Source organism: Hippopotamus amphibius, chromosome 6 (genome assembly GCF_030028045.1).
Source record: "Hippopotamus amphibius kiboko isolate mHipAmp2 chromosome 6, mHipAmp2.hap2, whole genome shotgun sequence".
Lineage (NCBI taxonomy): Eukaryota > Metazoa > Chordata > Mammalia > Artiodactyla > Hippopotamidae > Hippopotamus > Hippopotamus amphibius.
The window spans coordinates 42,126,747-42,152,200 of NC_080191.1; the positions used below are offsets into that span (position 1 = coordinate 42,126,747).

A 25,454-nucleotide genomic window follows, 5' to 3' on the forward strand; every position below is an offset into this window, starting at 1 on the left:
CTACTCCAATTTTCCATGACCCTCCTCCCACCCTCCTCAGCCCCTGCTGATGAATAGTAAGGTCCTCTGAAGACTGATCCTGTGATTCTACAAAGCCTGTTGACTTCAGGAAGTGTATATTCTAATAAGTCCAACGTATGAGTTATTCTGAGGGCTATATCCAGGTAGCGTCATCTTAATCGTACAGATCCCTAGCCAATGTACTGTGACTGGGTCCCAGTATGCTGAGATATCGATCACCTTCAGTCCCTGGGGTAGCCAGGCAAGCCTGGGGCAGCCAAGATCCCAGTTCTAAAGGCTCTTGACTTGAGCAACCAGATACATTTAACCCAGTGGGGATCAAATGTTATTTTGTATGTGTTATGAAGTGAAAAGGCAGGGGAGTCCTGGAAAAATACAGATGGTAGAATCTTGACTGTCTAAAATGAGAAGCAATACAGAGCACCAAGATTTACTCAGTGCAGAAGAAATAATATATTGCACAAAAATCCATCCATCAGTTACAATTATACTGATAAAAGTAAAGCCATAAGCAGCAGCATATCGGATATGAAAACCAAACAATTAACACTAAGAGAAATTGTCCCCCAATATCACTTGAGGGGAACATTATGTTATATTGCTCACAGTCAAAGTAATCCCTCATATAATAATACATGAGTACAATAGACTTACCACTGGCCATCAATGAACATTGATTGAAAACAAATATTATTGTTTATTTATTTATCTTCAAAAGAATGATTTCATACATTTGAACCAGTTTTTCAGTTCCAATTCTCAAATTCAAAGAGATTAGAATCATGTAATTGGGTTTGGACATGAAGAACTGTTTCTCTGGGTTTAATTATCACAAGAGGAGAATGATGTAGTGAAAGGAATTCTGGGCATTGTTAGACTTTAATTTCATAAAGGAGGATGCATATTGCCATCCAAATAGATTCTAAAAGGCTGTAAGACTTGACAAGGACAGAAAAATCTAAAATACAAACTTATTAGAAAGTGTATTTATTCACTTAATTCAAGCATCATTTTCCCAGTGGTGGCTAAGATGTATTCTCAGACTTCTGGGTTTGTAGGTAAGAAACACAGAAATCACATTATATTGCGATCATAAAGTATCTCAGTAAGCAAGAATAGAGAGGTTTACCTGAAGAAGTCAATGAAGGTGTATAAAAAGTTCTCTGATGAGTTCAAATATTTTTAAACTATTAATAACATGCACAAAGGACAGACGAAGTTTCATCTAACCAAAGGCAAACATAAATGCATGATGCCAACCATTAAGAAAAGATTTTTTAAAGGATTTCTGAAAATGTTCTTTAAAGAACAAGAATGGGAAAGGACCAGCCTATGGCCCAGGAAAGCAGCAAAATGTTAACAGCAGCAGCAGACTGAGAGAGAGCAATAAAATTTCAACACCCTTTTCTTTTCTTTCTTTTTGTCAAAAAGAATGAATTCAAAGTAGAAACGGTATAGCTTTGTTTTAAACAGGGTCAGTGTAGAGGGTTGGAATGGAAGCCCAAGAAAGTAAAAAACAAACAAAAACGAGGGCCCTTTTGCACAAATTCAAGTTTCTGGGTCTAGTGAATTATAATCCCAACTATTTGCAGATGTACTAGCTAAACTCCTGTCAGTAATCCTGGTGGAATTATGGAGAATGGCAACATGTCAGAAAACTAGAAAAAAGGCAAAAGTTGTCTGAATATTATATGGTTAAAAAAATCAAATGATCTCTGTTTATAAAGTAGCTCTACCTCAGCTCAGTCACCAAGGGTAGTTATGACGGCTGTGTAAACAAGCAAGGGAGCAGAGTCCCGCGTGGGCAAAGCAGTGTATGTTCCTATCAAGCCTATCACGAGTAAGGTCCAGGCACAGAAGTGCACGTTTCAGGGATTGTGTCTTGAGTTTTATGCTTTATCTGCTTCTTAAATAGTTATTATTCCAAGTCAATATGCTGCAAGGTCTTTCTTTCAAGTATGTATTCTGCTAGGACCAGTTTAATTAATTTTAGAGATAATAAAATACTCTAAAAAACACCTCTCCCTAACATAGATGTATTTGTACCCTATGTACTTATAAATTTGCTGGGAACTTGTATGAAGTAGCCACGTGACCATGTGACTTGACCAATTTTCTGCCCTCTCCATGAAGTGGGAAGAATATTTATCGTGCCTTAGTCCCCTTTTCTAGAGAGGACCCTGCATACACCGTCTTTTATAGAGCACCTACCCGGCTAAGTGATAAGACCACCTCTGGAGAGGGAGGGGTGGCACACAGTAACAGGCCTTGGTGGCTGACTGAACGGGTCATAACTAGGAACCAAGACAGAACCTGGGTTCTAGGAAAAGATAGCATATTCATTTGGGAATCTATTAAATGTGTCAACTTCCCACCAGTCTATTCCCAATGAAGCAGGAGATAGATGGGCCTCAGGCTGAGCCGTTGGAGTTTGTCCCCTGTGATCAGATACTCCAAAATAGCAGGAGTGAGAGAAGAGCTGAGCCCTGCCCAGATAAAAGATAGAGACCACATATTTCTCACTCTCGAGGTCAAGGAGACCTTCCCCACTATACGTGTGCAGAAAGGCTCCTTGGAGGTCGAAAAGGGAGGAATGTCAGCCTACCCATAGGCCTCTTCGCTAGAATCTATCTTGGCTAAGAGATGCACACTCCCACATGGGAGGACCCTGAGCGACACCAAATACAGACTCAGAACCAGAGGAAGAAAGATGATTGGCCAAAGGGAGCCTGGGAGAAATGCCCCACGTAAGTGATTCAAACGACCACAAGGGCGGGACGCTTCCTCTGAGTCTGCCCCTGTGTCCATACTCATGTACCCTTTTTATCCTCCTAATAAATACTTTACTCGTTTCCCTTCTTTCCATCTCTTTGTGGAAATTTATTTCTGCAAAGCTGATGGGCCAAGGCCTCGTCACTGGTCGCTGGCTGTTGTGGTCTAGTGGCTAGGGTTCGGCGCTCTCACTGACGCGGCCTGACGTCAATCTCTGGCCAGGAACCAAAATCCAGCTTCAAGCCGCTGCAGGTCGAGGCCACCCGAGATCACCAACAGAGCGGCCAGAGCCATCCTTTAAAAGCACTAGTCAGATCGTGTCATTCTCTATGCAAAACCTTCTTGTGTCTCCATTTCTCTCTGAGTCCCTAAACTATTTCCTACTCCCCTCCTTGCCCACCCCTCCCCACTTGCCATCTCTCTTCCCTTACCTCTCCCCACACTCTCCCTGCTCCTGCATGCTGGCCTCCTTGCTATTTCTAGAACATATCAGGCAGGTTCCTTACGTCTTGTGCTTGCTGTTCCCTGAGCCTGAAATGCTTCTCCCAGATGGTCCCATGGCTCCTCCCACATTTCATTCAAGTCTTTGCTCCAAAACACGTCAGAGCAGCCTTCCCACACCCTCCTCTATTTAAACCTCAGCCCCACCCCCACCCAGGCCACCCAGAACACCCTCACCCCTTCCTTGCTTTATTTCACCCCATAGCACTTACATCGGGTCCCTATCAGCAATTTATTTGTAGATTTTGTCTATTGTCTGTCTTGCCCCACTGGAGTCTGAGCAGGCACATTCTGTCTGTTTTGTTCACTGCTATATTCTCAGAGTCTAGAACAGGGCCTGGCACAGAGTAGGCACTCAAAAACATATCTGAGGAATAAATGAATAAATATCCAGTTGATCTGTACTCCCAAAAAGCAATTAGAACCAGATGTGTAGACTTAGTCATACAGGATAAGAACGCGAAGAGTGATGGTACCATAGAAGGGCACTAGGGGACCTCTAAGCTCCTCCAGTGCTGAGATTTTTGACCTAAATATTACATACACACACTCTCACGCACACGTGCGCTCCATGTAGAACAGTATATACCCAATTATTATTTTCCTCAAAATAGTCATCTTAGAAGATACTTGAAAAACATATTTTTTGGACAAAGGTGTCTGGGAAATGCTGTATGACCTCACCTTCCTGGATATTCACAGTGATGATCAATCATTTGAAGGATCTGAAAAATCTTGCATGTATTAGTCAGGGTTATTCAGAGAAACAAAACCCTGACTAATACAGATTTTGGTACCAAGAGTGTTCCGAGAGGAACATCATCTTAAGGATGGGTTTTTGGAATTGGTCTGGGCTGTCTGGAATTAGCTGTCTAATATGGTTAAATTCAAAGATGCTAATTATGCTACTCCCCTTAGTAAAGGGAACAGTGATGAGTCCATAGTGTGATATCAACACTGGATACTCCTAACCAAACACTTTTAAGGGGAAAGATTGTAAGTAACCATGTATATAATCCCTTCAATTTTTTTTTTTTTCAAACTAACAAGTATAACGAGATTGGCTGGTTACTCCTAACTTTGCTGGTCAAAGTGGGAAAAGAAAACAATGACCTAAGGGATTCAGATTTCCAGCTCAACTGCTGTATAAATGACCTGAAAACTTCTATGTCTGCCCTGAAAGAGACTCATTTCCTGTAGCTGCAAAGCTGAGATTCCTGAAAACCAAGCCCAGAATCTCATCCGGCTAGTGGCTGAATTACAAAACAAATCGAATTCCCAACATTGGAGGGTGTCTACTATGAAAGTGAGAGCACTGACTGGGAAGGAATGGAATCCTGAAAATTGGACTGGAGACATATGGGAAGCCCCTGATGAAGCTGGGGAAACTGAACCCCTAATTCTGATGAGTCTTCTTTGCCACTAGAAGCAGTCTCTCTACCTATCAAAATACCATAGACTGAGTGTCTTCAATATCAGAAATTTGTTTTCTCAAAGTTCTAGAGGTTAGTCCAAGATCAAGGTATCAACATTTTTTTCTGGTTTCTTCTGAGGTCTCTCTCCTTGGCTTTTGGATGGCCACCTTCTCACTGTGTCCCCACATGGCCTTTTCTCTGTGCTCACGCAAAACTGCTGCCTCCTTGTGTGTCTAATGTCCTCTTTTTATAAAACGCCAGTCAGATTGGATTAGGGCCTATCATAATGGCCTCATTTTAACTTAATCACCTCTTTAAAGGCCCAATTTCGAAATGTCACATTCTGAGCTTACAGTTTCAATATGTGAATGGAGGGTACAATTCAGTCCATAATACTGCAACTTTCAAAAGTTTAGTTTTATTAAACCTCTGTGTTTCACAAGCACATTTGACTGCAGCACCCTTAATTCACATTTCATTATATATCAAACAATAATGTTTCTCTGTTTGAATTTATTTTAACAGTGACCTAGATTTATATAGCAATATCAATAATATTATTTATACAATACATAAAATATAGTACAGTATAGAATTTATATAGTGTGTAGTATATGTTTCACTTTTATATAATGATATCAATAAGAATATTCTTAATCACCTTTATTACAAAATGATTGACAAAGCACTTTCATCCACGTGATTTGATTCCTACCTTCTATGAGGTATACAGGGCAAATATTATTATCCATATTTAACAAAACAGAAGATTGAATGAAACCCAGAATGGTTAATACTTACCAAGTTCATGAGGTAGTAAATAGCTTCTCATATTACTGATTTCTTCTTTGCGGTAGAGTTTTCAATACTATATAATACCCACCCTCCCTTAACAATATACCATGGCTCTCACTTCAGCTCAAGACATATTTGAACAGACATATTGTACCATATTAGTTAAAAACACAGGTTGTGGAGCCAGTCATCCTGGTTGCAAGTTTGCCTTCACACTCACTGACTATGTCATCTTGGAAAAGTTATTTAACACCTCTGTCTTTCAGGTATGACATAGACAACAGGACTTATTTAAGGGGGCTATTGAGAGGTTGAAATGAGTTAATTCATGAAAAGTACTTCAAACATTACCTAGCACATACTAAGTGCTCAATAAGTGTTAGCTATCACTATAGAAATATAAGTGAAAATTTTAATAGCAAAATAACATCCTTTAATATGGATATAATATAACGGATTCAACTGTTTCCCAATCGAGTCCAGTTTTTGCCATCTGTTTCCCTTCTGAAAAACAAACAAAAAATGAACAACACTTGGAGCTTAAAAGAATCCCCAGTGCCACACTGGCACGGATGCCTGGACTGAAGAACTCCCAAACACCTCCTAGCCCTGAGCAGGCTCCAGCAGTGAGTGTGGTGGCCTGATGGTCCTTCTGAGGTCAGCAGACTTCATGTGGAAGTCTCCTAAGAACAGGCTATCTCATGGGACTTTGAGTATTTCCTGCCAGTGATCAGCAACATCTTTTCTTGCAGTATTTTGGCAGGTTTGTCCTTGTTCCCAGCCAGAATCAGGAAGTTCAGAAGCACATGAAAACAAACAATACATTGAAATGTTTTTCTCAAATTATTCAAAGTTCAAGAAAACAAAAAATTTTTCAGCAATATTGGGACTTGGTATTTTATCTTATTAATTATATTTCTTTTCATTAATGTGTCCATCCTTTTCTTCCCAATGAATACTTTCCTTGGCACTGATTTCCAAGAGATTTATTTTTTCTTGAAGTATATTTAGGTATAGGAAGTGATTAGACAGCTATCACTATATTTTGCAAAACTTTGCAGGCCTTTTTATGACCAGGGCTGTTTTATCCTCTGTGCAATTTTCAAATTATATATTGTTACTAATACCAATCTTAAGGATTACCAGTGTTCTTAAGATCAGCATGATTTTTTCCTAAAACTCTCTTCCCTTCATTTCAACAATCATAGTTGGATCAACTGCAAGCCAACACTATAAAAGTGCTAGTTTTCAAAATTCTGCTTATCATTTAAGATCATCCAAATATTGGCTCCTTAATAAAACCGTCCCAATTTCCCAACTCCATGTGATGCCCAAAGGACTCTGCTTCTTTTTCACACTACTGTCACTCAGCTAAATGGGCTTTTTTTTTCTTCATATCTTTATTGGAATATAATTGCTTTACAATATTGTGCCAGTTTCTACTGTACAACAAAGTGAATCAGCTGTATTGATATCCTCATATCCCCTCTCTCTTGAGCCTCCCTCCCACCCTCCCTATCCCACCCTTGTAGGTCATCACCAAGCATCAAGTTGATCTCCCTGTGCTCTGCAGCAGCTTCCCACTAGCCTTCTATTTTACATTTGGTAGTGTATATATGTCAATGCTACTCCCTCACTTCATCCCAATGGACTTTGTTCAATCATCATTTCACTTACGCTTTCAGCAAGATCTATCTGAAAACCATCCCCTCTCTTCTTGAATTATTCTCTTCCATGATAAAATGAGCTTGTGGATTTCTTCCTGCCTCTATGGCTGCCTCTTCTCCTTTACAGACTGCTCCTCCAGCAAGATAGTAAATGCTAAGGCTGCTTAAACCTGGATGCCAAGCCCTATTCACTTATCACTTCATTTCCTAGGCAAATTTATACATGCCCATAGTTTTATTTGATTTATAAATTTATATCTCCATCCCAGACATTCCCTATGGGTCCAGACCCAGATGTCCAACCCCCTACTTGACTTTTTTTTCTTTGAAATCCCAGTAATACTTGAACTCAATGTGGCCAAAGCTGATCACATGAACTTCTCCCAAATCTGGTCCTTTTAAAATTCCCTTTTACTGTGGTTAGAACAATCAATCATCCAGTTACAAAAGCCAGAAATCTAGGAATTATCCTTGAAACTTCCCTCTCCCTCAGACCTCCCAGGCAATTCCACATGTCAATTCTACCCACTAAATATGTCTGAAATCTATTCACTTCTCTGCCAGGACCACTACCACACTCCAAGCTACCATTTTTCTCACCTGGACTACTATCAATACAGTGATGCCCTAACTAGTCCTTCTTGCCCATTTCAATCTTTCTTTGTTGTGCACCCAAAGTTGTTTTTTTCAACATACAAATCTGATTATATCATCGTCACCCTAAAATTATCCCATGGCTTCCTAATTCTCTTGGAATAAAGTCAAATTCCTCAGCCTGCCCTGCAAAGCCCTGACACCTCTTCAACCTCGTTTTGCATCACACGCCATCACATCTGCTTTGTTCTTGCCTGTGATACACTAGGCCTTGTTGCAGGAGCTCAGATACGCCATCCTCCTGCCGTAAAACCTTTGGACATGCATGTCTGTCTGCCTGGATTGCTGCACTCAGGGTAATCATGTAACTAATGTATGATCCAATCAGAATACTTTCGAGCATGAAAGGGGTGCTATTACTAATTACACCAGGCAAGACCACAGGCATAAATCAAGACTTTCCAGGACAAATCGGGACATATGTTCACCTTAAATTAACTCCTGTTCATTCCCCAGATCTCAGATCAAATGTCACCTTCTCAGAGAGGCTCACAACAACCTCCCTAGCAAAGTGAACTTCACTATAACTCTCTTAACATCAATATACCTCTCTTTTGTTCCAGTACCCAAAGATGCAACTTTACATTTATGCATATAATTTTCTATGCTGTCATATCCAATAGAATGTAAACTCCATGAGGCAACAACTGTGCCCAAGGTTCTTCACCATTGTATTGCCTGCCAAAAATATCATGTCTCATAAATATCATTTATATTAAATATCATTTTTCAAATGAAGAACATGAAATGACTCCTCTTTGAGAATTTCCTTTTTCTGTGCTTGGTACAACCAACCATCCAGTCATGCAAGACAGAAATCTACGAATTATCTCTGATACCTTCCTCTGCTTCAATCCCAGTCAGTCATTTCCTCCCTGTGTCCATTTTCTTTGTAGCCTCCTCTCTCTCCTCCTCCTCCTCTTCCTTCTCTCTCTTCTGCCTCCCCAACCTCTCCTGCTGTATATATATTTTTTTCCATAAAGCTAACACACTTATTAAATATGAAGGACATCTCTTCCTAATGACAAGTGATTTCAGAAATAGTGTTGCTAATTTAAATTATTTGCCTGTACGCACAGAAATTTGCTTACTAAAGACCCAGTATGAGAGTCTAAATCAGACCTTCAATCAATCATTTGTTCTAAAACATGACATCCTTTTAAATGTAAAAATTATATTAAATTTAAAAGTTGAACATTAAATGATTCTCCTTGAATTCTACTGACTGAAACATTTTTATAGGATTACTAGGAAGTCATTTTAGACCCAGAAACGTCCAAGTTATTTATCCATGTAAAATCATTAAGCCTCGCAACGCTTCTGAGAGACGACTCCAAACCCAAATATCCCAGTATCACTAAAAGTTATATTCCTTCTGGCTTACACTATATTTATTCATTTTTATGACTCTCTTCTAAATTATCAACTAAATGAGTGCCAATATGACATCTTATATATCTTTGTGTTTCCCTTTCCCCACCTACTTTGCTACACTTTGTATAATGTTTTGCACGAAATGAACTGAATTAGTCTAGGGTCTTCTCAGAGCCTGCGCTAGAAGTGGCCCCTTTGCTGACACACTTACCCAAAAGCTCTACTGCCCTACAAAATGCCTAGCTCTCCAATGGTGTCTAGACTCCCTGTGGTGTATCCTACATCATTGGGGAGGCGTGGCTTCTCGTGTCGTGATCGGTGGCACCCCCGTGGCCCTGAGCTCACAGTACTGGCACGAAGCATCAGCATTCTGCTCTCCTCAGGACATAGCTTTGATACTGACTTTCATTAGCCCTGACCTGCCCAGCAGAGAGAGGAGAAACACAGCCTGGGAAGGTCAAGAAAATCATGAATAACGTCATGGGTGACCCAACTGGTCACTGTTGGGGAGAGTGGAGATATTGGCGCTGCACAGCAGTGGTTTAGAGAGCAATGGCTCCTGAGGCCACCTGGCTTCTGATCCCAATTCAGTGACTTACAAACTCTGTGTTCCTCAGGACAAGGAGGGAGTTACACACACCCACCTCAGGCGGACGGCTATGAGGACTAAACCAGCTCCTGCATGCACAGTCCTTAAAACAGTCCCTGATTTTAAAATTCTCCTAAATAATACCTATTATGGGAGAGGGCACAGGAATCTCAGAACAGCAGACAAATAATAATAATAGCTACTGGGTTGTTTTTATTTATTTATTTGTTTATTATTTTTTTATTTATTGGCTGCATTGGGTCTTCCTTGCTCTGTGCGGGCTTTCTCTAGTTGCAATGAGTGAGGGCTACTTTTCAGTGCGGTGCGCAGGCTTCTCAGTGCAGTGGCTTCTCTTGTTACACAGCATGGGCTCTAGGCACGTGGGCTTCAGTAGTTGTGGCTCATGGGCTCAGTAGTTGCGGCACACAGGCTTAGTTGCTCCGCGGCATGTGGGACCTTCCTGGCCCAGGGGTCGAACCTGTATCCCCTGCATTGGCAGGCCGATCCTTAACCACTGTGCCACCAGGGAAGTCCCACTACAGGGTCGGGTTTTTTGTTGGTTTTTTTTTTTTGAGTGCCTATGAAGTACCAGGCATCGTGTGTGTGCATTACACATTTATTAAAAAATAATAAACTTTGCTTTGGTGAGATTCTGGGGAGAAAAAGCATTATTCCAGAAATAAGTGAATAACGTGCAAGCTTACACTGATGTTTTCATTACTTAAGGCAAATCCAGATCAAGTATTCCCTAAAATGACTCCTCAGATTATTCCCCTTCTTCTCAATCTTCTCAATCACAAGAAGACATGTTCTTTGTGTTCTTTTAAGTTCTTTTTCAGCTTCTTAATTCTCTTTAGGCATTCCTGCTGTTTCTTGTTCTATATCTCTTTTTTATTAGTCTCCTGTGTTCCTACTGATTGTAACTTTTCTTCTCATTTTCCCTCTGTAAAACCATCAAGCTGAAGAATGCCTAGTCTGAGTTAAAACATACCATACCTGCTTTAGAAAATAAAAGCACTGCTATTTATATATTCACTTTTGCAGCATTTAAGTCCCCAAATGTGCATTTGTCACAAAATATTTAATAATTCTAAAGTTGCAAGGTAATACAGTATAGGCGATAGAATATTGACCCTAAGTTGGTGAAATTTCCCTTTTGATTTTTGTCATAAAATTCAAGGTTTTTTAAAAGAGAAGAAAAAAAGAACTTTTTTCACATGCAGGGAAAACATTATATTGTTCCTTTTGCCAAAAGTGTGGTTTCTGGACAAATAATTCCTGGTTCCTCTCTTTCCTACACAGAAAGCTCCCTCAGCAATAGCCCAGAAATACACAATTAGTACTAAGGATCACTGGACAGGTTCTTAGTAACCAGACAGGCCAAGACTTTATTCAAGAAAGTAAAGCATAAGATTGAACCTCTGGGTGGGCAACTTAGGTCTAATCAGCCATCTTGGATCTCATGTGAGCTCACAGTCCTCAGAACAGTCCTCTCTGCCTGACTTATCTAAATGGGCTGCCTGTCTTATCCCATAAATCTGTGGAGTGATTAAATTGCACAAACTTTCTCCTCTTTATTTGGCTGGATAAACGTCTTAGGAGAAATAACTCACTTTGCTAATTGAGAGTAGTCATCTGAGACATTTGGAGCCGCCAGCTCTGAGGCAGTGCAGCCTGCTGAGAGTTTCTGTGTGAGATTTAGGGACCTGGGTTCTCTCTGCCTCCATTTTGCAAGTTTGTGGCTGTGACATGAATTAGAAATGTCTAAGAAAGCTCAAAGGAATACCTTTCACGAGAGCATCTTCTCTCCCGCCATAATGGGCTGTTCGATAGCATCTTTCTGACCCCACCACCACCTCATCTTCCTTACTGATGGCAATGCCCCATGAATGTCTTTTCCGTGGTCCTTGAAGCTGCGCTTACTATCTTCTTCATTCGTCTCAGAGGCAATAAGAGCATGGTAGCTACTGCTCTGTCCTTTTCCTACCTGTTTTCCCCACCCTGAAGTGACCTTGACACCATGACTGTGGCCAAAGTCTGGTTCTCGTCATGTGGCCCGTGTTTCAGCCACTGTAAGTTGTCATCGCTGTCAGAGTCCCCACCCTCTTTGCCAGTTACATAAGAGGCCACATAACGCCTGCTCCCTCCCAAGCTTTTATTAAGCAGAGACGGCCCGAGAGGCCAAGTGGGCAAGAGGTCCATCCCGGAACCACGTCCCCCGGGAGGGTGAGTGGCTGTCTCAGCTCTCTGCCTGTGTTGGCAGTTTTAAATACCCGAGGACGACATGTTATGTTTTCGGCCTGAAGGGGCAAAAGAGAAGCAGCCCTTTCGAAATAAGAATTCCCCTGCTGTTTGTCTCATTTTGGAACACAATAAGAACAGACCGAGGACATGACTCTGAGCTGTCAACGCTTCCTCCCCTGCTTCCACAGCACCTTCCGTTTGCCAGAAAAAAAGTTGCTTCAGTTAAACAAGGGTCTAATGAATAGTCAAAATAATTGTTTAGCTTGGATATAAGGCCTTAGGTAAATAGATGATTGCTTGAGACCACGGGCCAGTAAAAGCAGTGCAGTAGGACGCCACTCGTTCTGTTCTGACCAGTGCCCTCTGCTCCTCCAGGAACCGTTGTTACTGAATTATTTCTCTCTTCCCACGAGCATATTGAAGCAATTTTATATCAAAAGCGGCTCATAAAAGCAGGGGGAAGGAGCAAGAACTTTCTATATGGGAAATATATACTGAAAACATTCATTTTACCCCATTCAAGCTTCAATTCAATACAACACTCAAGATACAGAATCTTTGGTTTGTTTGTATTTAACTTTCCCTGCTGAAAAATTTCTAAAATGCATGGTTAGCCCACTTGTCCTGCCTCCTGCCTCATTAGCATTTTTAACATGATTTTATCCTTCTTTAAAGCAATTATCTACCACACCTAAAGGCCACCATGAGGTTTATGAGTATCTTTTTCCAAGACTATAATTGTAGCTACAGACAGAATAAGCACTGCCACGGAACCTTTCAGCTGTGGGTTTTGTAATTTGTTGTTTTTGCTGTTGATTTGTTTGTTTGGGTATCTTTTCTATCAACATCCTTCATTGTTATTTGCCTCTTTTTCTCAAAAGTGGGGTTGCATCATAAAAAAAATTATCTTAATTAAGAGCTTGAGTAAATTAGTTGCTAGGTCTTTTGAGTTCTGCTAAATAATATTTTTAATAATTGCTTTCCGTTTCTTACTTGAAAATAATAGATGCCTTGTTGATCCAGAGCAGGATTTGGTTGTCTTATTCATGCAGCCTGTTTCCACTGAACTGCTATTTGAATAAACAACATCTATCTGACTTGACTCTCAAATTCATCAAGGGGGTAGATTCCCCTGGTATTTAGTTTCCAGGAATCGTGATGAATGTATATTTGGTTTATGGACAACTAGCAATCAGAGCATACATTATGCAATAAAAAGTTAGTGCTTAACTGTTTATATAATTTTTTTAGCCTGATGCTAAAGGAGAGTGGTTGGTTAAGAATATGGGGTTTGGAACTAATTCTGAGCTTGAGCACAAGCTCCCCACTCACTATCTCTGAGCACAGACAAAATACCCAATTTCCATTAGCTTCAGTTTCCTCATCTGTGAATGGTAAAATAACAATAATAATAAAAATCATAATAATACCTCCTTCATTGGGTTGTTGGGTAGATGGTATGAGATAATGCATGTAAAATGCTCAGCATAGCATAAGTATTCAATAATGCTAATCATGTTATTTTTCAGGCACCTGATAATTCCCTCACAACAATCCTGTGGAGGGGGGGTTGCTATATAATGCAAATTTAAATACTAGAAAACTGAACCTCGAAGTGGTTATCGATTTGCCCAAGGTCAGCCAAGATAGCAAATGCTGATCCTCTCAGTAACAGGAGTTTCCTGACTTAGCATCTCATCCTCCCCATCTCCTTACCCGTTCTGCCACCTGGTGCCATCTCCTCACAGTTTCTCTGAATCTTACATGATGATGGGCCACCTCTGCCTTGGACCCTCAGATAGGCAAATGGAGTAAACTCCAGCAGAGGCTTTAAAAAGCATGTTAATATTAGACAGAAATTTTCTTGGAAAATAGTATCATCAGAACTACAAAGTCAGGACTAACTCTTTGGTAACACTGAGAACCAAATACCAGTGAAGAAGTGAGTTCCAGTTGGTAAGCCTGAAACCCACAGGAGAAGCCCAAAGGGATGACACAGCAGGTGAACAAATCCACAAGCCCAGCCAGTTTTAGACCAAATGAAGACAGTCTCATCTCTGCATAGGTTTTCAAGAGTATGTCTATCTTACTGTCACTCGTAAAATATAAATTCATTTAAAGGCAGTATTGAATTTGTTGTATTATTTTAACCTGCTGTATTTTCTTGATAAATACTAAAAGCAGAGCTTCCATCATGTGGGGGGGTCTATGACTTTTTTTTCAACTTTAAAAATGAGGTGTGCATACGTCATAAGGCTAAAAATCAATGGCATTGAGGAGAGATCTTTGTCTATGAAGTTTAACAACCTAGCTTTAAGGACTGACCCTGCTAATTACAAGCTTAAAGCACCATAAACTCAGGCAGTCAACTAAAGTCAATAGACAAATGGATAAAGACGATATGGTGTATATACACAATGGAATATTAGTCATAAAGAAAAGAATGAAATTCTGCCATTGCAGCAACATGGATGGATCTAGAGAATATTATGCTTACTGAAATTAGTCAGACAGAAAAAGACAAAAACTCTATGATATTATATGTCATATTATTATTAACATTATTATTATATGTGGAATCTAAAAGTTAATACAAATGAATGTATATAGCAAAACAGAAAGAGACTCACAGATACAAAAAACAAATTAGTGGTTACCAGGGGGAGAAAGAAGGGGAGAGGGGCAAGATAGGGGTACAGGACTGAGAGACAAACTACTATATATAAAATAGATAAGCAACAAGGACATACTGTAGAGCACTAGGAATTATTGCTGTTACCTTGTAATAACATTGAAAAGAGTATAATGTGTAAAAACACTGAATCACTATGCTATAAACCTCAAACTAATATAATATTGTAAGTCAACAGTACTTCAATAAAAAATAATGAAATTTAAAAGTAGAGTCAATGCACTGAGTGCCTTTAAGGGGCCTGAGTCCTGAGCTGGGACCAGTAGGGTGAACAGCAATCATCCACCCTCTTTTCTGAGCCGCTGTGTTCTCACCTATAAGGTAAGGGTAATAATAGTGACTCTCCTCACAAAGCTATCCTGAAGGTCTGATGAGAGAAACAAGAAAGTAAAACTACCGTGATGTTTGGGAAAGTGCTTTGTAAACTCTCTAAAGAGTGAAAAATATAAGGTGTTGAAGACAACTAGACGAGAGGAAAATTCTTCAACTTTTCCCATGACTATTGACCCTCTACCCCCATGAATTTATTAAATACTAGCATTCTCTTCTTTAATGTCAGATTATATTCATATTTTTAAATATCCTTTTCCAACTCGTCTCTCCTCCTCCCACTTTACTGTATTCCCTAAATTGTAATGTTCTTTAATATCAATACAGCACTACAATATCAGATTATACAAAACTAAAAAAAGCATCACTATAATATTCAAAGCAAAGAATAGCCTAAGGGCTCACAGCTTGCAGTTTATGAGCCCATATATACACAAGGCGCATCTGCCAGGGCTATTTTAAACATTGTCAATTGCACGGTTTATATCTGCACTCGTAGGCTGAGGCCCTAGTGCTACCTCATGTCTGGGAAAGTCTTCTGGAAATATATTGGGTCTCATGTATTTTTACCTCTCCTCTGATTCCATATTATAGGCACTAATTGGTGAATCTGGTCTTTATGTCTATTCTTGTCAATAAAAGACATTCACTTAGAGTCTGCTAAGTACCAGACAACACACAAAGCACTATGAGAAATGCAAAACACATAATATGCATGATGCCTGCTTTGCAGGAGTGTAGAAGGAAGTAAAAGCAGCATTTATTTCTAGGCAGCAAGTGTTATTTTATAGTCTTCAACCAATGACACCTTGAAGTGAGGCAGCTGAGGCTCAGAGAAATAAATTTTCCGAGATCACATAGGTCGCAGGTGTCTGAGCAAGGTTTATCCAAGGTCTACCTTGTTCTGAAGTCCATATGAAATCTTTCCACTCAACTTCACTACTTCCTTCAATCAGGGAAAGTGAACACAGACATGAAATGAAACCTACAAATAAGTACTAGAAACTCTACAGACTCATAAGTGCAAGGGAGACGGTGTCTAAAGTTCCCAGCGCTAGCCTGGCCCTGATCTGAGCAGATTCTAAAGAAAAATAGCACCGTGGACGATTAAAACTTCTAATTAAAATAAAAGCTATAATCCCAACACGGCATTTTGTCCTCCAGATGAAGATGCTTCATCTTTATGGCGCTAAGAAGAATAACAAAGACTATGGAAACTTTGTAAATTACCAAAATGTTCACAGACCCATAATCCAGGCAAATACAAAGGAGTGCTGCTTCATTTGTTAGAATATTGACAAGTTCATTAGGCTCAGCATTCATTAAATATCCCTTCCCACATCGCGCAATCTCTTAGACAAGGTGAATGGAATCATTTTTCTCCTGATATTTGGTGTTGGTTCCAGTGACATAAGTGGGTAAGAAGATTTACAGAGGAAAAGTGAATACACTTGGCAACGTTTTCAAACATTTGTTTGGATTTTGTTTTCTAGGAGATGTACGACTGAGGGGTCAGACGGGGGTTCCTGCTGAACGCCGCGGCTCCTACCCATTCATCGACTTCCGCCTCCTCAACAGTGAGTAATCAAGTGTACCTGGAAAGGAACAAACGTTTCCTTAAAAAAAAAAATTCTCACTTCCCTCTGAACTTCAAAACCCTTGGAGGTCTGCCTTCCTTCCTCCATCTCTCCCCTCCCAATTGCAAATTAACCCTTGGTGTTTAGATTTCCTTAGTAGTAAAGCTATTCGGGCCCTGTCCCTACCTCTCAGAGCTTGCGTGAGGGTCAGATGAAATCATGTCAGCTTTAAAAATGTAAATCTTCAAAACAGTGAAGCCCTATACAAGGACTCTATTTCTTTCATTATCCAGGACATTCTCTCCACCTTCAGCCAGGACTAGACTAGATGAGATTCTATTTTATTTTTAAAACCCCACAGGGAAACCTATTCTACAGCTGCCCTTAGTAAGTATCTATTATCTGATTTTCCCTTCTTTATCTAATCTAAGTCTCTGAGGACTGTCCTTGCATCCCTGGTAAAACTTCACCATGGCATGTCCTTTCAGTCTACACTTGCTGCTGCTTCCTCCACTGTGAATACTTCAGAAGTTCATTTATGTCTACCTTTCCCCTTCATATACTATTCTTCCTTTGGAGATTTGCTCAACCTCTGGTTCATAATCCTATTGATCTCAAATTCCTTTGGAAACCCAAACCAGTGACTAGGCACCCCTCCAGATTTCCTGTCTTCTAACTATCACAATCATCCTTCACTTGGGACTTGGGGCGGGGGGAGGGGGTGGAGAAAGTGGATAAATCTCACAACTTGCTCTAAGGTTTTCAGTATTTGGTTCTCATATGACTTCCCATCCATCAATTTCAAAGTGCTGGGTTGCACCTACAAAGTATTACTTTCCTTTGGCATAAACAAGTTCAACTCAGGGTAATTTGATTTACCTTGACCCCTGAAAATTACTAGGAGAAACTGGAACTTGCTATTTCTGATACTTAGATCCTCCAAAGGCCAATGAAGGATGGACATGTGTGTATTTCTCCTGGCTTGTTCACCTCCCACATCAGTGTGCAATATCTGTTTTTTCAGCTCTTTCAGAGACATAGAGATTTGGAGTAACTCTTTTCATGCTAGAGACAACTTCCCCCACCCGGACCCCAAAAAATGCATTTTAGAGGACAGAACTGAGTTACTAGACTAATGCAATATTGGTTACAGCCTGTGGGGAGCTCTGATGCTGTCTCTTATTCCGCCCACCCCCACCATAGCCTTGAATGGGCTGTTTCAGCGACCCATGACGTTACCCGTTGGACAGCCTCTACCCTGCATGCATTTCCAAGTCCCAGGCATATGGTCCCACCAAGCAGTGTGGGGATGAGAAAGGGTCCAATTCACTGCCTCATATAGACCAGGACTCTCAATAGCGTCGCATACTGAGGGTCAGAGGCAGAAAATAACCAAAGAGATGCTTTTCAATAGTAAATGAGATGTTATATCATGGGCTCTAATATATGACATAAATAAAATAGGAAAATAGGGGACATTTCTCCTTATAATTCCGAGGTTACTCTAGTGTTAATGAGCAACATCCCCTGCTACTGGTGGTTATCTTTGCAGGTAAGATTATGGAATATTTAACTATCTACAGCTTAGGTTTCTGTAACACTTGGATTTTTTTAATACTTTGTTTTAGTTTTTAGGCTGAAAAAACTGGAAATTTATAAAAATTTAAACAGAAACTCAATGCAGATAATACTTCATTGGTATATTATTCACAATCATAGATCATCTATAAGCAGGGGCCATCCTGTCATCCCTCTGCTGTAGATCCTCCAGGAGCCTCCCGGTACCTGGACCCAACCCTAGCCTCCTTCCCCGGACCTGGGATGCTGTCTGCCCTCCATCCCCATTTGAACTCACCTGCTGTTCATGACCTCCCACCTGTTGAGTGACAGTGTCGGCCACCCACCCTGTAATTCGCTTTCTCCTCTGCTCAGCACTCCACTCTGGATGACTCTTTCACTCATATTTCTTTATCAGTAACATATGCTAAGGTGATATTAATTTGCCTTCACTGTACTTGTTTTATAAGTGGTCCCAATTTTTTTCCTAGATGTAAAAAAACACATCCCTAGATAGACTACAAGATCCTAAAGGATATTCTCTTTATGGTTATTGACCTCTTAGTAACTCCTGCTAACTCACCAACTAAAGAGTCCTCTCAAAAAGACTGTATTAAATAATTATAAATGTCAGTCATCCTCTTCATGTAACTGAACAGCTCAGATAGATCTGAAGCCCTCTGAGACTTTTCCTTACTTGTGATACTACCCATTCCATTGTCTAGAACCAATGATATTACTGTGGTCACCCTCCAGCTTGTCACCAAGAAGCAGCACGTGTGTGCATATCTGTGTTACATAGTCACATAAGATACAGTACATGTGTCATATTTCCTACTGCCCTATAGTATACAGTCTACTTCATGCCCTTTAATCTCATTTATGTCCGCATTGTGGTTTGCCTGAGTTGTTAGTGTGTGTTTTCTGCCTAAAGATTAACATTTTAAATATAACTTTATAAAAAAATTTAAAATAAACCCCTAAGAATATTTCGGGACTTCCTTCTAAAAACCTTTAGTTTTACCAGCTGATTCCAGTTCTAGATGACAATACCAAACTAAAGTGATTTTTTAATATTATTTACCTTAATTTTGAGTCCGTTTTTTCCAAGAATAGGCACAGACCCATTTTCCTCAGCTGCTTGCAGTTCTGCACACTCTCCCAAGGTAGAATCTCTTTGAGGACTTTCAAAAAAAAAAAAAAAACATTTATAGGAAAAATTGAATAACCATAGCCTCTCTTCCCTGTGTCTGCATCCCTGCAGGCTTCCTCCTTAAAGGCTTAGTGAAACCCACATGGCTGCCATTCCCTGTCCAAAGTGTCCCTGGCAGCTTACCCTCTACCACCCACCTCAGCTATGCCTTAAATGGCTGAAACGTGCGTAAGCAAAAATGTGCACTGAGTAGTAAGACCCATTGTACTCCTCCACAGGCCCCATTAGCCAGAGCCCCAACCTGTCACAGTGGGACAGGGGACATCAGAATTCATATTGAAAATAACTTTCCTTCTATCGGAACACAGTCTCTAGATATTAAAACAGAGAACTAGTACAGGGATGGGCAAACGACAGCTAACGCACCAAATCTGTGTCCCCACCCTGCCTCTTTTGTCAAGAAGATTTCATTGGAATACAGCCATGCTCATCCGTTTGTATGTTGTCTACAGCTACCCTGACCCTACGATGGCAGAGTAGTTGCAACAACGACCATATGGCCCACAAAGCTCCAAAGACTTAGGATATGGCCCTTTACAGAAAAAAGTGACCAACCTTTAAGTTAGATTTTTAATCATAAAAGAGTTTATGACATCTCTATAGACACATTTAGTCCAGTCTATTTTTCCTTTGTTAATGTCGTTTTTTTCTTTTCAATTTCCAGTGCCATCACTTTAAGAATGGACTCACATTAACCAAATTTACATGCAATAGAAGTATAAAAAAAAAAAGGGAAACTCTCTTGTTGATCCAGATTTTAAACTCCACAATTATAATTTCTAAATGCACAAATATTCTTCTGCTAGAGGTGCTCCTTTCCCCCTATATTGTGAGGGCATAGTACTACCATGTCCATGTACCTGTTATCTACATATAAGGTGACAATATACATCTGCTTCACCTGAGATAGTCTTAATTTGCACCTGTTGTCTACACATACCTATTAACAATGCCACCTTTCAACTCCCAAAATATCCTGGTTTGAACAATAAGTTACAAGGCCAATGGATTATATGGTTTTTCCCACACAAAAAAGTACTCCAAAACAGCCTTGCTAGGTCACCTGCAATCTGAGAGTAAAGATCAGGAAATCCTCCTCATAAGAAATTCATCCAGATCAATAGAAACAAGTGAGATAAAATTACTTGTTAATAGCCATTTTCATTTCCTGTTTATATTTTATACATTTTAGAAAAGAGGCATCTATATGAATTTCTAGAAGCTTCTCTGGATAAGTAGCAGGAAACTGTGGCTTCAGCACCATTGTGTGGGACACAGGAATCACAGACTTTTAAAAAGAGTCATCTTTACATCTAAGCATGGAAGGAGAGAACAGAATGAGAAAAAAGGGTGACAATTATTTTTATTCCAGATGAGATTCTAAAACAGAACTGGAGGAGAGCCGGAGGGATGGAAATGTAATGGCTCATATTATCCCCATGCCAATTTCCTACGTACTGACTTCAGTTACTGACTTTGTTTAGGGGAAAACAAGAGAGGAGAAAATGTAGAGAAGAGTGTTCAGAGAGACAGGTGGCCACCGAGGTGATCGTCGCAGAAGCAATTGCAGTTTTCTGCAGAGCAGGTGGCTCCAGCGACCCCTGCTACATCACTGTCTCCTGGCTTAATATAATCAGGAGCCTGAGTAGATAATGACTAGGTGGAGATGTTCCCGTGGCAACCATTTCAGAGCAACACGATGTGACGTCCACGCTGGCACAGCAAAGGAAGTGACATACAAAGCAAGCATGCCCAGTGACTGGGAAGCTTGAGGGAAAGAAGGCGCATCAGCTGGAGGTTTTAGGGCACCAAGTATCAGCCGCCACAGAGAGCCTGGAGTGCCAGACCAGCCCCGGGGCTGTGCAGTAGTAGGTTAATTGGGTATTTGGCTTTTCCTGTCAGTTAATTTGCTAATGTTGATATTTAAAGTTCTGTTCCTCCAGATCGGCTTCTCCAGGCAGGGCCATTTGAGCTGCACAAGCATGAGGTAATTTTAGTAGAGCTACCAAAATATTTTCCTTTGATCATTATTTCCAAAATAGGACGTTTACAAACATATATATATAAACATTTTTATGGAGAATTGACCCAGAGTTTCAAATGCTTTTTTAAAAGCTTCCATCTAAACATATTACGCCTCCCTGCAGAAGTATAAAATACATTCACAAAAGGACGGTCAACCAAAAGGCACCCTGCCTGTTACAAACCAACTGGTGCTAAGTCATAGCCCCATCTTAAAGAGGGAGGGGCAATTGGGTTATAAACTCCATTTTCTACAAGAGAATTCATAGCTGATGGTGACAGCCTTTCAGTAATCTTCTGAAAGATAACTTTTTTCATCTTTTTTTAAAAATTGAAATATAATTGATTTACAATGTCGTGTTAGTTTCAGGTGTACAGCACAGCAATTCAGAGATATATACAGATAAAATATATGGATATATAGAGACAGATATCTCTATATAGTATATCTATATCTGTATAGCCTTCAACTTCTCTTCCCTTATAGGTTATTACAAAATTTTGAGTATAGTCCCCTGTGCTTTATAGCAGGTCCTTGTTGGTTGTCTATTTTATATATAGCAGTGTGTATACATTAATCCCAACCTCCTAATTTATCCCTCCCCTCCCCGCCTTGAATGATAACATTCAGTGTTTCCTATGAGAACCACACAAAATGTAAAGAACCTAAACTAAGTTGTGACAACTGAGACATTGTTTAGGGTGCAACCTTACAGCTAATAGATAAATAAGTTCTGAAGACCTATGCACAGCATAGCGATTTTAGTCAACAATACTGTACTATATACTTCAAAGTTGCCAAGAGACTAGCTCTTAACTGTTCTCACCACAAAAAAAGAAGTGATAACTAGGTGAAGGAATAGAGGTTTAGCTATCACTACAGTGATAATCACATTGTAATATATAAAGTTATCAAATCAACACATTTGTGTACATTAAACATACAATGTTCTATGTCATTATATCTCAAATTTTTTAAAAAAGAAAAATATTAAAACAGAAAACAGGCACTTCCCTGGTGGTCCAGTGGTTGAGGCTCTGCACTTCCATTACAGGGGGCACTGGTTTGATCCCTCATCAGGGAACTAAGATCCCACATGCCGCACAGCACAGCCAGAAAAAAAAAAATTAGAAACAGAAAAGAAAATAAAAACATCCTTTAAAAAAATGTTACTGTAACAAAAAAAATTGTTACTGTGATTTGAAAGAAGTCATGCTCAGAGGATGATATCCCACCAGCCCCAAACCCCAGCCCCTGTCCTGTGCTCCCCAAGCAGAGAAGGCAGGCGCTGGTTGGAACCAGCTCAGACTTTTCCAGTGCCAAGGTAACGCCCCACAATTTCAAAGTTCAATATTTGCCTTCCTCTGGAAGAAAGGCAAGGCACTGCTTGTGGTCGTGGTGCCTTCTGACTCACCTGGAGTGTACTCCATCATGGGCACTCAGGGTTTCTGGCTGCAGGCTCCCCAGCACTTCAGATGCGGAAGTGCCAGACCAGCAGGATGGTTAGCCACCGAAATGCCACTGCATTGCAGAAGACAAAGTTGACGGTGTCCACACTGTTTCCCTCATTTCCTGTCACTATTCATCACTGGCCATCGGTGGAGTGCCTCCTAGGGTGAGCAGGGTGCCAGGCACCAAAGATACGAAGATACATGAGACATAGCCACAGCCTTAAGGAATTTACAGAGACATAAGCAAATACATTTTGATGTGATCAATACATCTAATAATACGTGTGTATAGAATAGGAGTACACATAATATGAGAAACATGTATGTGTAAACAAGATTAAGAGGAGAGATTGATAAACTTTCGGGAAGTCAAAGAAAGGAAGAATTAACTCTGTCTGGGGAAATGAAAGAAGGCTTTCTGGAGGAATTAAAACATGCGCAGCTCTGAAGCAATGATGATGTGAAGGCGGGCTGCACACTGAGGCGATGTTTAGGCCTTCAGGACGTAAGGAACCGGGAAAGAGTCATCAACCGTTCTACTCGACTAGATAGAAATGCTATTGGAGGATGTGATGTTCAAGGAGGAGCCAAACAGAAAAGTCAGAAGAGATCATGCAGTATTTCTGACTGTCTGGGGAAAACCATATTCAAAAAGAAACAGTTTGCACCCTCTAAAGCTAGGACTGAAAACAGCCCTTCCCTTCTATTAACCTGGTTGACATCATTTAACAAATTTATTTTTTATCCGAGTGATGAAAAAGAGAAAATTGAATCCATGAGCCCAATATTTCCTCTGGGCTATTATCCATTCATTCAACAAACGCACTCTGTGCCAAGCAGGCCGTGAGGCCAAGGTGCCCTGGGCCACACCAGTAACCTGAGACAGACTTTTACATGATGGCTAGTTCCTGTCTCCCATGACAATGGACTGGATTCTGCCAGATCCACCAAACACAAATATCTGAATAATTCCTTTCTCGTTGACAAGGACTGGGGGTGGCGGGGTGGCACCTACTATATCCTATCTGTGGTCTGAACATTCTGAGTGCTTAAAAGAAAACTTTGAGATATTCCTCTCTCCTCAAAGACCTAACAACCTTATTAGATGGATAAGACAAATAGACATGAAACCAAGGACCATGCATAAATGAACTAGTTCTTAAATAACTGACACAGACAGTAAATCAGAGACAAGAGAAGGCAGAGGTTACTGAAGTGCCCTGAGCAGGAGAAGAGGAATTTATGGTCTTGTGCTGAAATCTAAAAGATAAACTGAGAGTTGACTGGTTCAGAAATTGCCTAGAAGTGAGATTAGGCTGACATATGGGAGACATTAAGTCATTGGGTAGGGAGAAGGTCCAAAAAGTAGTAAAATATGTTGACTAGAGAGTAAGTGAAAAAGCTCGGAATGCCAAGATAGAGAATTTGAACTTGATTCATTAAGCAAAGAGGACTGTTAGAGAATTTTCAGAAAAACGTGGATAAAACAGTGTTTCAGAAAATTAACTCACATCCATGTGTTAGGAGGAAAAGACCCAATGAATCAAAAGAAACATAGTCAAGTGACAGGCTATGATGGCAGTAGAAATAAATGCATAAATCCAGACATGATGTGAGGAGAGGAGATAAAACATGCTGATACTGAAGACTGGGCGTTCCAGGGGTTGGTCTAGTCATCTGAAAAACTGGAGGTGAGGTCAACGGAGAGGAACGTGGAGTGGATGGGGAAAAGATGCGGAGCTCAGTCAGGACAAACTGTCTGCAGGAGAGTCAAGTGGAAATATCCAGACGAAAGCTGGAAATAAGGAACTGCAGTGCAGGGGAGAGAGGCCTGTTTTGGAAGCTCCACTTGGGAATCACATCCAGCCATGAGCATGTGGCCAGAATAGGTATCGCAAAAGCAACAACTACTTTGTTCAAATGCTCCTAGAGTATTAGTTTATAATACGCTTGATTTAGCAAAGCACAAGATGTTTGATGATAGCGCCTGCAAGGAAGGAAGTTTCACCAGCATTTTTTTTTCCTCTGTGAGAAATAATTTAGACATCACACTTCAGACACCCCTCCCCAACCCTCCCCTCGTGGATTCTACTCAGTACAAACATGGCTGCTTGTGTCAGAGCCCAGAGGGTTTGCTAACTCACCTGAATACAGCACAGAGAAATGGCATTTTTCTACTGCAGCGTTTCCTTGAGTAAAACCCTAACCCATCCGGAGTATTTCTGGCATAGTGGCGTCTTTGGATTTCTGGAGACAGTAAAATATAGAGAGAAGCAGGAGCAAGTCAAGTTTCTTTTGACTGAAGTTTCCTTCTGAGTCACTGAGCTAGAATGACTTGTTTGTTAAATAAAATTAAATTCAACCTACCCAGCAGCAGGCACAGCCAGTCTCTTGTGACTTCATTAATAAACAAAATGAGGGGTATGTCCTCTGACTGCCACCCTATTCTCAAAATTTCAGAAGATCTAAAAGACTCTCCATGGTTCCCGTTGAACTATGTATATAGAAGAATAGTGTTTCCATCCTTAAAATCCTTTGTGTGTTTCCAAACTGAGAGCTCAGGGTTAACACACAAGATC

At 40.4% G+C, this 25,454-nt stretch overlaps 1 protein-coding gene across 3 annotated transcripts in view; it reads left to right on the plus strand.

Moving 5' to 3' along the window:
- PDE7B (phosphodiesterase 7B) overlaps nucleotides 1–25,454 on the plus strand; it is a 331,487-nt gene that overhangs the window by 227,814 nt on the left and 78,219 nt on the right. For all 3 annotated transcript variants that reach the window (XM_057738776.1, XM_057738775.1, XM_057738774.1), the window contains one exon: nucleotides 16,548–16,631. In XM_057738776.1, the coding sequence (XP_057594759.1) occupies nucleotides 16,548–16,631 (84 nt within the window). The remainder of the gene's footprint in view (nucleotides 1–16,547; nucleotides 16,632–25,454) is intronic.